Raw genomic sequence first — 17,276 nt, 5'->3', positions numbered from 1 at the left:
GGCAAGGATTCGTCTTCCCATTTTTCAGATTGTGAAATTCTGAAACAGAAGCATTTGTCTTAGGCTGACTCCCACAGCAGAGTAGAACTCTCAGTTCAGGGTTTTCGTAGGAGAGGCTGTCCACAGGGGAAAATGCTAGGAGAAGAAATAAAAAGGAGTAATATGTGATCTTGCAAGAGAGTGGGAGGTGCAAGGCAATGGTGGGAATCCACAAACAGGTTCTTGGGGTTGCAATGATGGGGATTTTAATGATGGTAAAATGATGATAACCAGTAGTGATGACAGTGGTTTGAGGGTGAAATTCAACTTCTCCTTCTGTGCAGTATTCTGTCCAGTAGAGGGAAAACGCATCACAGTGCACAATTTGGTGCAAAAATATCCGCTTTTTAAGGGCTCTCTGGAGGGAGAATCGGGTAAAGCCTGCAATGCCTGCCAGGGATATCTTTATTTTTAGGCTCAACTAGACATTCTGACTCATGGGGACTTCCAGAGAGCACACTTGGCATTAGATTCACTCAGGGCAATGTAGGACAGGAACCACAGCCTCTGGGATGGCAAGTCGGGCTTACCTCTGCAGGGAGTCCTCACCGCACTCCACATCCTAGCCCCCGGCTATTCTCTTGGCTCCCAAACAGTACCTCAGGAGCAAGAAGATGAGGCCCACAACCATGGGTATAGGGTCCACCTGAGCATCATTTCCAGGATTCCTGCAGAAGTCATACTCAGTTCAGGTCACTGTGCTCGGGGAAGCCCAAAGCCACAGGCTCCCAGCAGGCATCCCCAATAAAGCACCCATCAACCAGGGGTTGCCCCCAACTCAACTGATGCTGTAACACAACCGACACTCCAAAACTTCATCAAATTTCCAGAATGCCAACCCAGGGTGCAGTTTGCTTTGAGAGAAGGAGAAAATGTCCCCATCAACCCTCTCCCACCACCTCCTGCCTCCACCCATGAACCTGGACCTCTGGCCACCCAAACCGGATTTACTGAACCAATGAGAGACAGAGAAGCTAGAACAGGGAACAGAGACCTGGCTGGGACTGCCAGAAGGAGGTGCAGCATGGTCTTCTTGCTGCACGAAGGCGGAAACAAAGGCAGGAGCCACGGGAGGCATCTATCTTACATCTGAGGCATTCTACAGTTTCAAAACCTGATAGGTTAGTTTGCTTCCATGAAAAAGGGGGAAAGGACTTCCCTTCCAGAAGTCCTGAGAGAGTGGAAGAAGATAATGTGAATGGGAAGAGGAAGAGAAGGCTCTCTGGCAGAGAGTGGGTGGAAGGGATTTCAGCAGAGGGGCATCTTCTCAAGAAATGCTGGTTGAGGAAAACGTTGACAAAAAAGCATCAATATCCATAGGCCCAAGCTCCTTGGATGGGTGGAGCAATTCAGCACCTGAGATAAAAATGTTATCATCAGGAGAAAAGAAAATGAGTCTAGCCCTGTGTTGGCTCAAAAAGCCGAGTAAGAGAAGAGGAACAAAACCATCTGCTGCGATGAGTCTCTAGACTTTCTTTATATTTCAGATACCAAGGACAATTTGTTTATTCCCTAAGACTGTTAAATGGCCACAGATAGTAAAGAATACGAGTAAACATAAAATGGATGGTTTTAACAAATCGTTAACAATGTATTTACCTTTCCTTTTGGAGCGGTGTGCTGAGGGACAGCTCATGAAAGTGGGAGGGGCTCCAAGGAGAAACTTCACGAAAGCCAACTGCAGCTCTGCAGATATGCCCTGCCAGGAACCCAGGAGGATGCTGTACAGGACACTGCCTGCTTGCTGCCCATGGAGCTGCTTCAACCCCATCCACAGCTGTATCCATCCCACTGGCTCTTAGCGGTCAATGAGAAGACTCCAGAGCAGTGACTCTCGGAGAATGGCTCAGTGCTTACCAAAGGATTTTGCCTGAAATGACTGCCAGGAAAGTCTGAGCTCCCTATTTGATACAGCACAGCTCCAGAGTTGAGGATGATATCTTTAGACTTGGTTATACCAGAGGGTTGTACAATTACTGACACAAGCTGCCTCGACAGACAAAGCATCTCTTAGCTTAGGGTCCTAACTTTCTAGACTAATGCATGCCACTGTGAAAGCCAAACGTATGTTGCTTTGGATGGAACAAACTGTGACATCCCTGCAAGAACAGAGAGAAACCAATTAGCCCCAAAAGATAAGCAGGATAAGCATTAGGATGCGTATTTAACAGGTGAGGAAAGGCTTAAAGCAACTGTGCTCCAAGTCACACAGCTAAGAAAATGGTGGAGCAGAGGATTGGACCAAGAACCTCTGGCTCTAATTCCAGGGCTCTTTCTACTATCTATTTCTTCTCTGATTGCTCTGTAAAATTGCAAATGCAGAGCTTGGTTGGGGAGGCCGGGTGGGGGGATATTAGTCCAGTAATATTTTGACCCTCATGATAACTGCTGGTAACAATCAGAAATTCAGTGAGCCCCAGCTGCTCCTGTCCTATATTCAGGGTTTGGGAGGTTAGCCATTGTTGCATCTCCTTTTTGATTGTGTTATTTTCACATCAATTGAGAGAGAAGCCTGAGAAATTGAGATGAAATTTTATGGTTTATCTCCCTATAAGACACTCTGGTGAAAGGTTCTTCAGGTGAGAGAAGCTAAATCTAGTTAACATGAACTTGGGGAATCCATTTATTCATTAATTTAAAAATATTTATTCAGGCCAGACACAGTAGCTCACACCTGTAATCTTGGCACTTTGGGAGGCCAAACTGGGAGGATTGCTTGATACAGCCTAGGCAACATAGGGTGTTTTTTTAGAGATCTCCAAGCCTCCCAAAATGCTGGGATTACAGGCATTAGCCACCATGTCTGGCCTACCAGAGATCTCTAAAAAAAAAAAAAAAAAAAAAAAATTAGCCAGGTGTGGTGGTGTGCACCTGTAGTCCCAGCTACTTGGGAGGCTTAGATAGGAGGATTGCTTGAGCACAGGAGGCCAAGGCTGCAGTGAGTTATGATGGTGCCACTGTACTCCAGTCTGGGTGACACAGTAAGACCATGTCTCAAAAAAAAAAGAAAGAAATATTCAGAGGAACCTGGGTATATACACTCAAATGAAAGAGTCACCTGCTTTCAAGAATCTTTCTTCTTGCTGGGGAGGCAGACAAGGTAATCACTGAACCCCATATAATAAGAGCTGGGACTGAGGTCTGAACATAAGAATGAGTGTGAGCCCAGGAAAGAGGAACTTGAGTCAGAGCGGCTCATATCCATTCCTTCAGTAGCTTTTGTTGGCTGCCTTGTTTTGTTCCCAAAACTAGGGAACATTCACAAAAAGATGAATAAGACACAATTCCTTGCCCTCAAGGAGCTCATAGTCTACAAATAAGTCACAATCCAGGATGGGCTGTACATGGTACAGAGGAAGGTAGAGCAGAGCAGAGAGCAATTGACTCTCTTGGGGGAGTCCAGGAAGGCTTATTGAAGGAAGGAACTAGTTTCCAAAGACAAATCAAAGTTCATCCAGAAGAGGGGGAAAGAGTACTTCAGGCAAAGGAACTAGCATTGTATGGAGGTGCAGAGACATGAGTGAGCCAGGTATGCTTAGGAAATATTGGGGAGTCTGTATGGCTCAATGCAAATAGTCAGGCTGGGAGGTGGGTGATGGGCAAGGGGCTTGGAGAAGTTGGCCAGGCCAAATCCCACAGAGTCATGGGTCATGTGCTAAGCCACTCGGATTTGACCCCACTGGTGGTGGGGAGGCATTGATAAAATTTCGAATGGGGAAATATGATCAGATTTGCATTTTAAATTGAACTCTAGTTCACATGGGGAAATATGAACAGATGTGCATTTTAAATTGAACTCTAGCAACTATGGAGAGAATGGGTCAGAGGTGGACAGAATAGGGAAGGGAAGGACTTCGTTGGAAAATGCTTGTAATAGGCTAAGCAAGAAATAGAGATGCAACACAGTGGCAGTAGGGAAGAAGTGTAGGGATGACCTTGAGAGGTATTTAGGATGTAGGTTTGATAGGGTTGTTTGGGTCCCTCTCAGGAGAGTGAGAGTCCCAGAGTGTGGCTTGAGTGGGGAATGGGCACCATTGTGGAGCCTGAGAATGGGATGGGCAATGGATAGAACAAAGGACAACAAAAGGGTATGTCCTTGGCAAAGGCATCAAAACAAAAGGACTACCTTAAGCCTAAAATCCAGGCAGAGAAGCAAGAGCCTCTCTAAGCCAAGAGTTTGTAGTAGAAGATAAACAAGACACATGGAGTACATTATGGAATACAAGGAGGAGAAGGCAGTACTAAGAAGAGGTTTCTTTGTCAGGGTAGAAAGAGGGAGAGGCCTTTTATAGCACACAGGTGGTCCCCTCCTGTGACGTAGAGGAAGATGTTGAGGGCATTGGTCCTGTTCTGACAAGGGTTGGTGACTGATGGGGTTGGGGCTGGTGATAAAAGAGGGTTAAAAATCTCTGGTAGGCCAGACATGGTGGCTAATGCCTATAATCCCAGCATTTTGGGAGGCTAAGGCAGGAGGATCACTTGAAACAAGGAGTTCAAGACCAGCCTAGGCAACATAGTGAGTCCTCGTCTCTACAAAAATTTAAAAAATTAGCCGGGCATGGTGGTGCACACCTGCAGTCCCAGTTACTCAGGAGGCTGAGACAGGAGGATCACTTGAGCTCAGGAGTTTGAGGTTATAGTGAGCTATGATTATGCCACTGCACTCCAGCCTGGGTGACAAAGTGAAACCTGTCTCAAAAAAAAAAAAAAAATTTCTGGTGGATGCCTAGGTTTCTGTAGGCAATTGGATAATGAGGCTTGAAGACAGATTTGGAAGTGAACAATAAAAGGTGTTTGAAGCTGTGGGTTTTGATGAGAAAATGCAGTGCTCAGAGAGTATGTGGCTGAGGACAGAGAACTAGGGGACACTAACCAAGTAAGGGACAGTTGAAGATAGAGAACGAGAAAACAATAGGAAGGACTGAGTCACAAAGGCCAGAGTGGTGGGTTTCCCAAGTGGCAGCTGTACTACAGAATGGCCCAGGGCTCAGCTTCTTACTAACCTTGTGACCTTGAGGAACTGGCACTTCTCTCTGCTTCCCTTTCCTTGTCTATGAAATAGGATAATAACACCATCAGCAGAGGGTGGTTCAGAGGTTTGAGCACTGTGGCAAATGTAAAGGAGTGTGTCCTTGTAATCAACAGGGACCAGGTAGGAAGCACTTGATCAGGGTGGATTCCCCTCAGAGGGAACACTCAAGAAAGGTTTGCCGAAACTGTTATAATCAGAATGCAGCCACAGCCTAGATATAGAGATTGCCTGAACCTGTGTCCTCACGTCATTAAAAGTCTGCTCTTATTTGGAGTAGTGCTTTTTCTTGAAGGTTCTTGGTTCCCTCACCGATGTCCCCTCAATGAGAAGATCTGATTATATCTAATGTCCTCGTTCCACCTGCCTCCTCTTCTGTCATCTCTAATGACGCTGTCCTCTGCTGCAGAGAAGCTGACAGAGCCTCCCAGCAAACAAATGGGGTATTCTCTGCTCCAGTGGGTCAAGTTATTAGGATTTAACAAGAGCAAATTAATGAAGGGCTTTGGCACCAAAAAAACATTTTTTTAACTCCACAGATGTAAGAGATTGGACATCAAATAGTCAACTCTGCAAAGATGAGGCTCTCTTCTTCATCATGTTTGTTTTTAACTTGTGATTGATATGGGGTCAGGGGAAGCAAGGAAAGGAATGTTCCTGAGATTATTTCCAAAGCTTTAAAACAGCAGAATATGGTAATCAGCAAAATTATAGAAAGTTTTGTTTTTTTTTAAGCTTCCTCTGTGTGTGGTCCCCTGAGGTTCTTTTCAGTGATTTAAAGATGCCTGGCCCCTGTCCTCTGAGATGAAGGAATTTAAATCTCATTTTATAGCAAATAGGCAGAGGATGGGGGCAGCAGGATTGTACAAACATTTTTCTTTCAAACCTAATTTTAACCCACGTTAACTACAAAACATACATATGCCACAAAAATTCCTTCCTCTCCTCCTCGCTAGAAATGACTCTACCTGTAAAACCTTTTAATTTCCTGATTAGGAAACTTGGAACATTTGTTGGAGGCAGCCTAGTGCAGTACAAGAAACTAGGAAGCAGATCTAGGTCTGAAGACCAGAATAGCCACTATATTAGTCCATTTTCACACTGCTATAAAGAACTTCCCTGATACTGGGTAATTCATAAAGGAAAGAGATTTAATTGACTCAGTTCCACATGGCTTGGGAGGCCCCAGGAAACTTACAATCATGGCAGAAGTGGAAGGAGGCACCTTCTTCACAAGGCAGCAGGAGAGAGAAGAATGAAGGGGGAACTTCCAAACACAGATCTTGTGAGAATTCACTCACTATCACAAGAACAGCATGGGGGAAACCGCCTCCATGATCCAATCACCTCCCTCCCTTGACATGTAGGGATTATAGGTCCCTTTCTTGATACATGAGGATTACAATTCAAGATGAGACTTGGGTGGGAACACACAGCCAAACCATATCAGCTACTAATCACCTCTTTGGCCTTGGACAAGTTACTCCCTCTCTCTACAACTAGTTCCTCATCTATAAATGAGAGAGGTGAAACCGACAACCTCCAGGTTCCTTCCAGGTCTGACATCCCAGGATTTTGATGTCACCTCCACACTGAGATGCCAGGGCTTGCAAAGGCTGACACCTGTGGCCATGGGGCATCCCCAGCAATGGTGGGCTGGCCACAAAACTGACATGAGAAGCAGCAGCTGTAGAAACTGGCGAGATGATGCCCATCCACGTTCTGTTACTTGCATGTAGCTTATCTGGTTTTCTAGATTCCGTGTTAACTCCTTCCCACCCACCCGGGGCCTCCTGTGACGGCCACCAATCTCCACAGCCAAGTGGCTGGTTGCTTAGAGATGAAGATGACTGATTTAGAAGCAGATGCACTGTCCTTTTCCAAAGAGACCCCTCGAGAGGCATTTCATTTATCCCAGTTGTTCTGACAAAGCTCAACATATTTTAGGAATATTTCTTGGGAACTGTCTTTGGCACAGAACAGATTCAGGAGTGGCCTGTCTGTTGGCAGTGGGTTTGTGACTAGAAATAGCCCCAATTTGATACATAAGGTGGAAGCTCAAGCCAGCTAATACATTTTGGGGACAATATGAAACATGCCATCAAGCCACAAACTTCTTTTCTTGTGTGGTCCCTAACCTAGAGCTGTAGGTATGTTAGTTAGGGTACCTTCAGCAGATAGAAAAAAATAAGCCCCTATGTGTCAGTGGTTTAACCCAATAGAAGTTCCTGAGCAGTAGGAGATTCTCTTCCACACAGCAATTTGGAGTCCCAAACTCCTTCCATCTCTGGGCTCCACAGGCCCCTTGGGCTGCTGAGTCTTTTGCCTCCAGCTAATAGAAAATTAAAGAGAGCATGAATAAGTCATCTTCTGCCCCAGCCTTGCACACGTTTTCTCTCAATACCCATTTCTTTTTTCTTTGTTTTTATTTTTATTGGGCAAACCTCATTCTATAAAATCAAATGGAATGAGTGTTCCCTAGACCCATTTCTTAAATGCTGGCCTGGCTTGTGGTCACATTCAGTACTAGTCACCTGGTCTCACCTTGGTGCAAAAAGCTAGAAAATGTAACTTCTCAGTGGCAACTTTATACCAAGGAAAGGGAGTGTGGATTTTAGTGGACCGTTAGCCATCTCTGTCACAGAAGGCCAACCCCATTGAGCAATTTTCAGAAATGTTCTGAACTGGGATAGCCCAATAGGAGTAAATACCCTATTTCCAAAGGGCAATCCTTGGGATTTTAAAAGACAAAACTCTGATTCGATATAGAAAGGTGTTGGCATGTTTACTTAAATAAACTACTTTTGTAACTTTATGGTAACTTTATAATAAGCTTTGTAATTTTATAATAGCTCATGTGACATGTAGCTTGGCCATACCTGTGTCCAGTATAAAGCTGCACCCTGGAGAATACTGGGCAGGCAGTGATGTTGTCAACCTGGCCTTTCCCAGCAGTACCCCCTGAACTCACCCAAAATAGTTGGCTATATTCATTTCTTTCAACCATTGCCTGATATGTGCTTTGGTCCAGGTTCTTAACAGGGCTGGGCACTGGAGGAGTGGAATCTGGAAGATGGGTGGTTGGCAATGGTAGGGCTTCAGAGTGAGACACTACTAAGCCTCACCCCACAGCTGTCTGACAGTGGGGAATTCTGCAGGGAAGGAGAGTGCTTCTCTGTGGTTGGAGAGGAGGCACCAGTATGAGAATCATTTGGTCTCTAGAGTGCTTTTTACCTCTGGCATGTCATTCATCTATAAACAATGACTTGACTGAGGGCTGGGGAGTCAGGAGATGAAAGAGCAGGTACTTGTGTTGGGGACAAGGTTGACAATGAAGAAGGAGGAAGAGAGATGAGTGGGCTTTTCTTGTGTCCTGTAATCTCCCCTACGATAATCAATATCATGTGGCATTGAGTGTTACATGTGTCCCAGGCACAGTACCAGGTATTGGCACGCAGGACTCATTACTTTATTTAATCTCAAAACAACCCTATGAGGAAGGGTTTACTGATGAGAAAACTGAGTCTGAGAGAGAGGAAGTCCCTTACCTAAAGCCGCAAGGTGAGTAAGTGGCAAACACTCTGAAAGCTTAATATTAATACATACTCACTGGTAAGTTAACTCTTAGTTGTGAGGCACAAAGGCCTTTGGGTCTAGGAGAGGAAGTATTTATTTCTTCCATTTCTTCCCATTTCCATGTCTATGACATCTGGAAGTAGATTACTTTTTAAAATTACTTATAATAAGTTTTGTGATCAAAATTTAGAACCTTCTGTGAGGAATAAAAACCATGTCCTAGCCTAGCAGTCCACACACAGGCAGCATCAGCCTCACCTGAGGTTTCTTAGGAATGCATATTCTCAGGCCTCAGCCCAGAGCTACTAAGCCAGTAGGTCTCCAAGATTGCAGCCTGGGAATCTGTCTTAACAAGCTCTTTGGGTGATTCTGATGCACAGTAGAGTGTGAAATGCAGCTGGGCTCAGTGGCTCATGCCTGTAATCCCAGCGGTTTGGGAGGCTGAGGCAAGAGGATCGTTTGAGTTCAGGAGTTGAGATCAGTCTGCAACATGGCAAAACCCTGTGTGTATAAAAAATGCAGAAATTAGCCGGGCATGGTGGTGTGTGCCTGAAGTCCCAGCTACTTGGGAGGCTGAGGCAGGAGAATCGCTTGAACCAGGAGGTCGAGGCTGTAGTGAGCCATGATTGCACCACTGCACTCCAGCCTGGGCAACAGAGACAGACCCTGTCAAAAAAAAAAAAAAAAAAAAAGGTGTGAAAAGCACTGTTCTAGAGTGTCAGTAACTTTTATATCACTTAACCCAGGCCATTAGCAGGACATGGAGTGGGGGTGGAATTCTGATGACCCGTGGAGCTTGCAGCTTTATGAGGAAGAGGAGCCCCGGAAGGTGGAGAGACATTGGAAAGACAAAGGAGACAATTCTTCTAGAACTGGATTTCCCACAAATACAGCCCAGGGTTGGGTACATTGTAGGTGACCACTAGAACACCATTAAATTAAGTATTTAAAAACCAGAAAGGACTTAATCAAAACTTGTTGGGTTTCTGATGTTACTATGCCCCCTCATTTCCCATTTTCTCCTCCTATGACTTTTCTGCCTCTGTTCACCAGCAGCCTTTCTTCCCAATCGAATCCAGTTTATTTCTCTATCCACTGCCACTTCCCATCCGCCTTCCCTTTTTCCCACCTCTTCAACCTTGGCCACGTCACCTGCTCCTATCAGATGAGCCCCAGTCATCTTCCCCTGTTTCTTCGGTACGCTGCCACCCAAGAAATCAATAAGAAATTTGTAGAGCAGGGAGCAGAGGAAGGGGTGTGAAGAGTGGATTTGAATGAGGTAGTTTGTGCTTTTCCCTTTTTTCCCAAACAAGCATTATCTAGAAAAACAGGTCCACCTTCTTCACCTTCAGCCAACTATCCATTAAAATGGTTTAACTACTTCCTGAACACTAGACAGTTAGATAATTGGAAGGCAGCATTCACACCAGGAATTTAAGTCACACTCTTCAATCAGGACGAAATTGTCTGATCAAGAAGCTAATTGAGAATCAAATGTAATGTCCCTTACTGGAAAGAGTGAATTTGGGGCTTCAGAAGATTCCACTTCTCTCTCTCCACACCCCATCTCTTCCACTGTACCATTACACTCCTTGTGCTGTGTTAGCTGCCGGAGATTAACCAGACCTGGCTCTGTCCTCGAGGGGCTTACAGTCTGGAGAAAAGAGAATACCAATGTTCAAACAAGGTTTGTGGGATAAATGGACAGATGAATGGCTTCAGTGCCAAGGGTGCATAGGTACACATTCAAAAGATTGGCAGAGATGATGGGAGTTGGTACAACTGGGAGAGGGTGAGAGAGTGGGACAGAAAAGAAGTCTCTTTGTTCAGCATCTGTCAGGCCAGAGCAGAGGGTCCACCAGTGATCTTCAGGAGATTTAGTACAAGGACAATTTGAGTGTCTGTTTTCTTTCCCCTCCAGAGAGATGGTCCTTCCCTTCATTAGATCCTCAAAGGGTTGTGATCCAAACAAAGGGCTAGAAACCCCTGAGACTACCTCTTTTTCGATGAACCTTGAAGACTTGTTGAACGAGGCATGATTTCAGACACAGTTTGAACACTGGAGGAGAAAGTGGCCTTGTGGGTGGCTCTGGTCTCCGAGAATTGCAACCTGTTGGAGACTGAAGAGGCTCTGAAGTTTTGCACCAGGAGGCTGGGGTGACTCATTACTGTTTGCTCCAAGCCGGCTGCTCCCCTGGATCCTCAGTAGCTGTGGGATGAAGCCCACCGTGTGATCATCTCACCCACCATCGCAGGGCCCAGCTCCTGGCAGCCTCACTCTCTGCACCAGCATCCCTTTCCTGCTCAGCACATCCCTACATCTGAGCCCGTCTTCCCAGCCCTTCACCGTGGCCCCCTGTACTTCATGGTCCATCATTAGCAATCTCCTCTCTGTGTGTTCCCTCCATCTTTCCTACCTGAAGCATGGCTGTGTCCTGAGAACACGTTTCCCTCACACTGGTGGCAGCTGTTCTTTCCCCCATACACTGTGTCTTGTGGGGTCTGGAGGTGGGGCCCATGTCCTTCTTGATTTCCATTACCACTCGCAACTACTTCTGTTCCTTCATGCTTCAGAAGCCTCAGCCCCTTCGAAGTCTTTCCTTCTCTCTTTCTCTTTCTTTCCTTTCTTTCTTTCTTTCTTTCTTTCTCTTTCTTTCTTTCTTTCTTCTTTCTCTCTCTCTCTTTCTTTCTCTTTCTTTCTCTTTCTTTCTCTCTCTTTCTCTCTTTCTTTCTCTCTCTCTCTCTCTCTCTTTCTTTCTCTTTCAGGCAGAGTCCTGATTTTGTCACCCAGGCTGGAGTGCAGTGGCATGATCTCGGCTCACTGCAACCTTCACCTCCTGGGTTCAAGCAATTTTCCTGTCTCAGCCTCCTGAATAGTTGGGATTACAGGCGCGTGTCACCATAGCTGACTAATTTTTGAATTTTTAGTAGAGATGGGGTTTCACCGTGTTGGCCTGGCTGGTCTTGAATTCCTGACCTCAGGTGATCCACCTGCCGCGGCCTCCCAAAGTGCTGGGATTTCAGGCATGAGCCACTGCGCCTAGCCAAAGTGCATCTTTCTTTACCACCCATTTTCCCTTCTGGATGCTGTTGGATGCTGGCCGCCTACTCAGTCCTCAGATACCCTCACACACCTGCTCATACACTACCCCCACTCCTGTCCTCAGCACTACATAGATCAGTGCTCGGCAGAGATGGGCCTGTCCCCCGGAGGCATTTGGAAATATCTGGGGTTTGTTCATTTGTTTTGTCTGTTTCCTAATGTAGTTGTACCGTAGCATTTTCACTGAAATGTATATTGTTTTGTTATAAAAGATTTCCCTTTATTATTTTTATTTTATATTCTCTGTTAGGGCATTATATTAATTTAAAAGACAGAGTAGCTATGAATTTCATTTCAGGATGGGAATGATGATGTTAAAATATATTTGTTATAAAAAGGGGATGTTTGGTGTGATAGCATTGAGGATGGCTGATGCAGATAGTCTTTCCAATTCCCTGCTCCAAAGATCTTTTCCTCCAGCACACTCCAGCCCCCATCAAATAGTCACATCCTAGATTCATAATTGCTAGTAACCACACCACCTCCAAAATCTGGATTTAAACATCCCACTGTCCGACCATCACCCCCCATTCACTGACTCCAATAATCCTCTAACCTCATAAAGACTTGGCCTTGACTCTCTCACTTTCCACTTTTCATTATTCCTTATACCTTTCATATTCTCATCCCCAGCCTGGGCTCCATGGTCCAGCATGATAATCACTCTCTTGCAAGTACGTATAATTATCATGTCTGTTTGCCCAGGGAAACCGTTTACCCTGATTAAACCCAGGTTTCTTCTTCTTCCACATGTGCACCTGAGCAAGCAGTTTGAAGGGGTGGAGAAAAATCACACAACCAGTAACTAGATTCACTTCAGATTTATGGCTACAAATCTCAAATGGATACTTAACACAGTGAGCTAATTCTACCACATCTCCCTTGTAAATTCACACTCCTACTTTCCGAGATAATTATTTCCCACCTTCTCCTCTCTCCACAAATCTTTAACACTTCCTCTCTTATCTCTTCTATCTTAGCTGATGACTTCATGGGAAAAAAAATATATGTGTACTTGGATGAGAACTACCTGATTTTCTTGCTGTCATTTCTATCATTCTCCCTCCTTCTGTGCCCATGGAACTGGTGGTCATTTCCCATTTTACTCAAGCTGACCTCTTGATAACATTGTAAAGAGTCACTGCACTCTTTCTGAATCCTTCTCTAGGCTTTTGGGTCTCCACACTTGCTGGTCTTGCTTCTACCTCATTGGTTGCTTCTTTTGAGCCTCATTCATTGGCCCTATCTCCACCAAAGCCTCCACCAAGCCTCTTAACACCTGAAGTCCAGGGCTCTGTCTTTGGCCTTCTTCTCTCCCCTAAGAGGTCTCAGCCATTTCCAAGTCTTCAAGTTCTACCTCTACAATGATGGCTTCTATCTCCAGGCCAGACCTCTCCCTAAGCTTCAGACTCATATGTCCAGTTGCCCATCTGACCCTTCTAGTTAGATTTCTATCAGACACCTTAAACTAACCATGACCAAAATGTAGCTAGTAATCACTCTGATAGGCTTGAATCATGGGCCCCAAAGACATCCAGGTCCTAATCCCTGAGCCTGTCAATGTTACCTTATATGGAAAAGGACTTTGCCAATGTGATTAATTTAAGGATCTTGAAATGGGGACAGTATCCTGGATTATTCAGGTGGGCCCTAAATGTAGCCACAAGTGTTCTTACAAGAAGGAGAGGGAGATCTGATGACAGAAGAGTAGTAGGAGAGGTGAGAACAGAAGAAAGAGGCTGGAGTGATGCAAGAACGAGGCAGAAATTGCAATTTCTAGAAGCTGAAAAAAGGCAAGGAGACAGATTCTTCCCCCTCAAAGCCTCCAGAAAGAACCAGAAGGTGCCCTGCTGACACTTTCACGTCAGCCCAGGGGGACTGATTTTAGACTTCTGATCTCCAGAACTGTAAGACAAACATGCATCCCGTTTTAAGCTACCAGATGTGTGGTATTTTGTCACTGCAGCAATAGGAAATGAATCCGGTCACCACAGCCACCACACAAATCCATAGCCTGCCTCTGGTGCCCTCCACTTCTCAGGAAATGGCTTCCCATTCATGCAGCTGCTGAGGCCAAGAGCTTCGCAGTTGTCCAGATCTTTCTCTTCATTCCCACCCTGCGAGTCAGCAAGTCTTCAGCTCTACTTCCAGCACACAGCCTGACTCCAGCAGTTTCTCACTGCTCCACCACCATGACCCTAGTCAATGCTATCACCATTTCCAACCCCCATGACGTCACTGCTTCCTGCTTGGGTTTCCACTCATTCTCTTGGCCCTCTTCACAGGTGCCACAGGTGGCTTTATGAAGGGTGAATCAGATCACATCATTCCCCCTACTGAAACCGTCAATGGCTTCCCATTATACTCAGGATAGAATGCAAATCCCTAGCCATGGCCTATAAGACCCTACCATCCATTGGCCTCTGCTCAACTTACCTCCCTCCACTTCCTCACTGCTGCACTGTATTGGTCACACTGACCTTCTCTCTGACCTTGTTCATTCCATTCCCACCTCCTGGCCTTTGCACTTGGAGTTCCTTCCACCGAAGTGCTCTCTCTCCAGATCTTTGCATGGATCTCTCCTGTTCATCACTTAAGTCTCAACTCAGATATGATCTCCTCCAAAAGGCCTTTCCCACCACCCTTGCTAAAACAGGATCTCAATGCCTGCAGCCAGTGGATATTTAACCCCAGTTATCTTCCTTAAGGCAATTGTCAGCACCTGAAATTGTCACTTTGGTTTGTTTGTCTATTGTGTGTCTCCATGAAGATGTAAGCTCTCAGAGGGTGTCCTGCCGACTGCAGTATCCCCAGTGCTTGGCACACAATAGGCACACAATGATTATTTATTTGCCTTGCTGCCTGGTGTAACTTGTTTCCAACTCTATCACTGCCTCTGGCAGATATAACTGCATCAAAGGGCTGTTTGTATCTCAGTAGTACTGGGGTATCCATGCAAAGAGTTAACCAGTGGGATTTCTAGCAACCTTTAGCAGGTGTGGAGAAACCATGGGTTTTCTTTTGTGGTGCTTTAAAAGCACACAATTCATTCAACATCTGCTAAGGACTGGGTGCCATGGATACATAATAGAGGGAGGAAAAGATATTTATATTATGCCTTAGTGGATGAATTTGGATTTTGTCGAGGCAGGAAGGGGGTGGGGTGGAGTAGAAGTGGGCGAAGGCACTGCCTGAAGGTGCTCAACTATTTCATGGACTCGGCCTGGTGGCCCCTCCACCTTCTGCCTACTGGAACTCGCTGAGCCTGGGAATCTAGGGATGGTCCTCCCATGGCTCAGCACTGGAGCCATTGCCCATACCTTGCATAGATTCAGAGAGACTGTGGTCTCCTGGCCGTGACCCACTTCCTCTCATTTGGCCTCTGTTTCTCCTCTCCCTGCTGCCTCAGGTCTCATCATCCATGAAGGACCCTCGGTGTACCGCATCTTTAAACGGTGGCAGGCTGTCAACCAGCAGTGGAAAGTGCTGAACTATGACAAGACAAAAGACCTGGAGGATCAAAAGGCAGGAGGCAGGACCAACCCCCGGACCTCCTCGTCCACCCAGGCCAATATCCCCTCCTCGGAAGAGGAGACCGCAGGCACCCCTGCCCCTGAGCAGGGCCCTGCCCAGGCTGCCGGCCACCCCTCAGGCCCTCTGTCCCATCACCACTGTGCTTATACCATCCTGCACATCCTGAGTCACTTGAGACCTCATGAACAGCGAAGTCCCCCAGGCAGCAGCCGAGAGCTGGTCATGAGAGTCACGACAGTGTGAGAGCAGAGGCCCGGGAGGAAGGCCATGACCACCACTGAGGGCCCGGAGCAGGGTGGGGAGGTGCAGTGGCACCCCCGGAGCCAATAGAGGGAGCAGGCAGAGGGTGGGGGGCCTGGCGGGAGCCCTGGGGTAGGGTCAGAGCGGGAGTGAGGCTGGTGCAGGAGCAGTTCTGCTATTTCCAATCAGTCAATGCCACTCTCCACAACAACAATGAAAACCAACACCAACTCAACAACAAAGTGCAATACAGGCTGAACCTGGCCCAACAGAAAAACCCTGCCTCAATGCACCTGCAGGCAAGATACCCGAAGAAGCAGAGGCTGAGGGCAGGCAAAGCCTGTGTGACTGTGGCAGTGCCGGAGGCCAAGGGGGCCAAGAGGAAAAGCATCTGTGGTCTGCTCTGCTCTCGCCCTGTTTGGTTTTGTTTCTCCTGGGGCTGTGTTCTGCAGGCAGCCAGGAAAGGGGGAGGCACGGGTGAGCTGGCAGGGACACACTGCCTTTGGGGCTCCTGGGCTCATTTGGATGGGCAAGATTCGCTGACAAATGGCTGTGGGGATGGTGGGGTGGATGGTCAGGGAGGGATGCACAGGGAGGGATATGCTGGTGTGAGCAGCCAGAGGGAGAGGTGTGTCTCCTTCCTGAAGGAACTTCCAAATGGAACTCCCGATTTCAGGTGGGCTAAAAGAGGGCTTAGGTTTGGAAAAGGGTGTCTTTCTGTGCCCTTGTTAATTTATTTTATAGTGATTTGGTTCAAAGATGTTTACAGGACACACACACACACACACACACACACACAGACCTAGAGAAAAGTACAGATTTCCAGTGGATATTTCAAGCACAGTTCTGCTGCTGTGGCTTCAGCTTTGGAAGCTGTCAATCCCGGAGCAACTTTCCCAACTACCCAACCCCACCATGGCAAGGACATGTGCAATGCCAGCCCCTTCTTGTCTTGGCACATGCACAGACCCAGTCCCCTCACGGTAGGGCACCCCTGACCTAGCGGCTTCCAAGAGAGCAACTGCAGTGGTTGAGAGGAGCTTGACCAGTGTGCCCCAAGGAGTGGAGTAGAGCCCAGTCTAAGTATTCCTTGCTGCTTGGAACCCTCCCCGTTTGGAACCCTCCCCAAAGAGGCAGTCAGGCTGATGCTCAGTGCTTTGTGCTCCCTGCTCCTTCCCGTGCAGCCAGGTGGGCCCAAGGGTGCCTGGCAGGGAGCACTACCCCTGGACCCCTCCTGCTCGCTCTGGGGACCCTGCCAGGGAAGGCCACTGGGTGTTCACCTGCAAAGTTTCTGGTTGTCACTGCACAATGGTCGCGTCATCCATGGGTATTAAAAGGACACTGTCAAGTACTTTTTTAAACTAGTTTTTAGGGTTTTTTAAAACTCTCTGTTGTTTGTAATATTCTCTTAAAAGCTTGAAAATAAAACTTCTTTCCCTACCATTAGTGTCCCTTTCCATATGCGAGTTTTTCTTCCTCTTCCCTATCCTCCCTCTGTGGTGTAAACAGCCTTCTTTCTCCCTGTGTCTGCTCCATCCCTTGGAGCATTCTCCAAGGGATAGATTCTCCCCCATCACAAGAAATCAGGCACATTTTCATTTCTCCTCTGAGGGCACGGATGGGGCAGGGCAGGCAGGGATGTTCCCTTCTGTGTGCCTGTGTGTGAATCTGCAGTAAACTCCTGGCCTCTTCTTGGCATCCTAGCAGAAAGAGTCCTTCAGGCCCCAGGCTCTCCCAAGGATTCTGCCCAGGAAT

At 46.8% G+C, this 17,276-nt stretch overlaps 1 protein-coding gene across 1 annotated transcript in view; it reads left to right on the top strand.

The window, feature by feature from the left end:
• MARCHF4 (membrane associated ring-CH-type finger 4) overlaps positions 1 to 16,961 on the top strand; it is a 116,086-nt gene extending 99,125 nt beyond the window's left edge. Inside the window, exon 4 of the mRNA XM_004033179.5 lies at positions 15,157 to 16,961. Within this exon, the coding sequence (XP_004033227.1) occupies positions 15,157 to 15,524 (368 nt within the window). The 3' untranslated portion in view covers positions 15,525 to 16,961. The remainder of the gene's footprint in view (positions 1 to 15,156) is intronic.
• The last annotated feature ends 315 nt before the right edge of the window (positions 16,962 to 17,276 follow it).

Source organism: Gorilla gorilla, chromosome 11 (assembly GCF_029281585.2).
Source record: "Gorilla gorilla gorilla isolate KB3781 chromosome 11, NHGRI_mGorGor1-v2.1_pri, whole genome shotgun sequence".
Taxonomy (NCBI): domain Eukaryota; kingdom Metazoa; phylum Chordata; class Mammalia; order Primates; family Hominidae; genus Gorilla; species Gorilla gorilla.
This window is presented reverse-complemented; position numbering and strand designations above follow the sequence as displayed.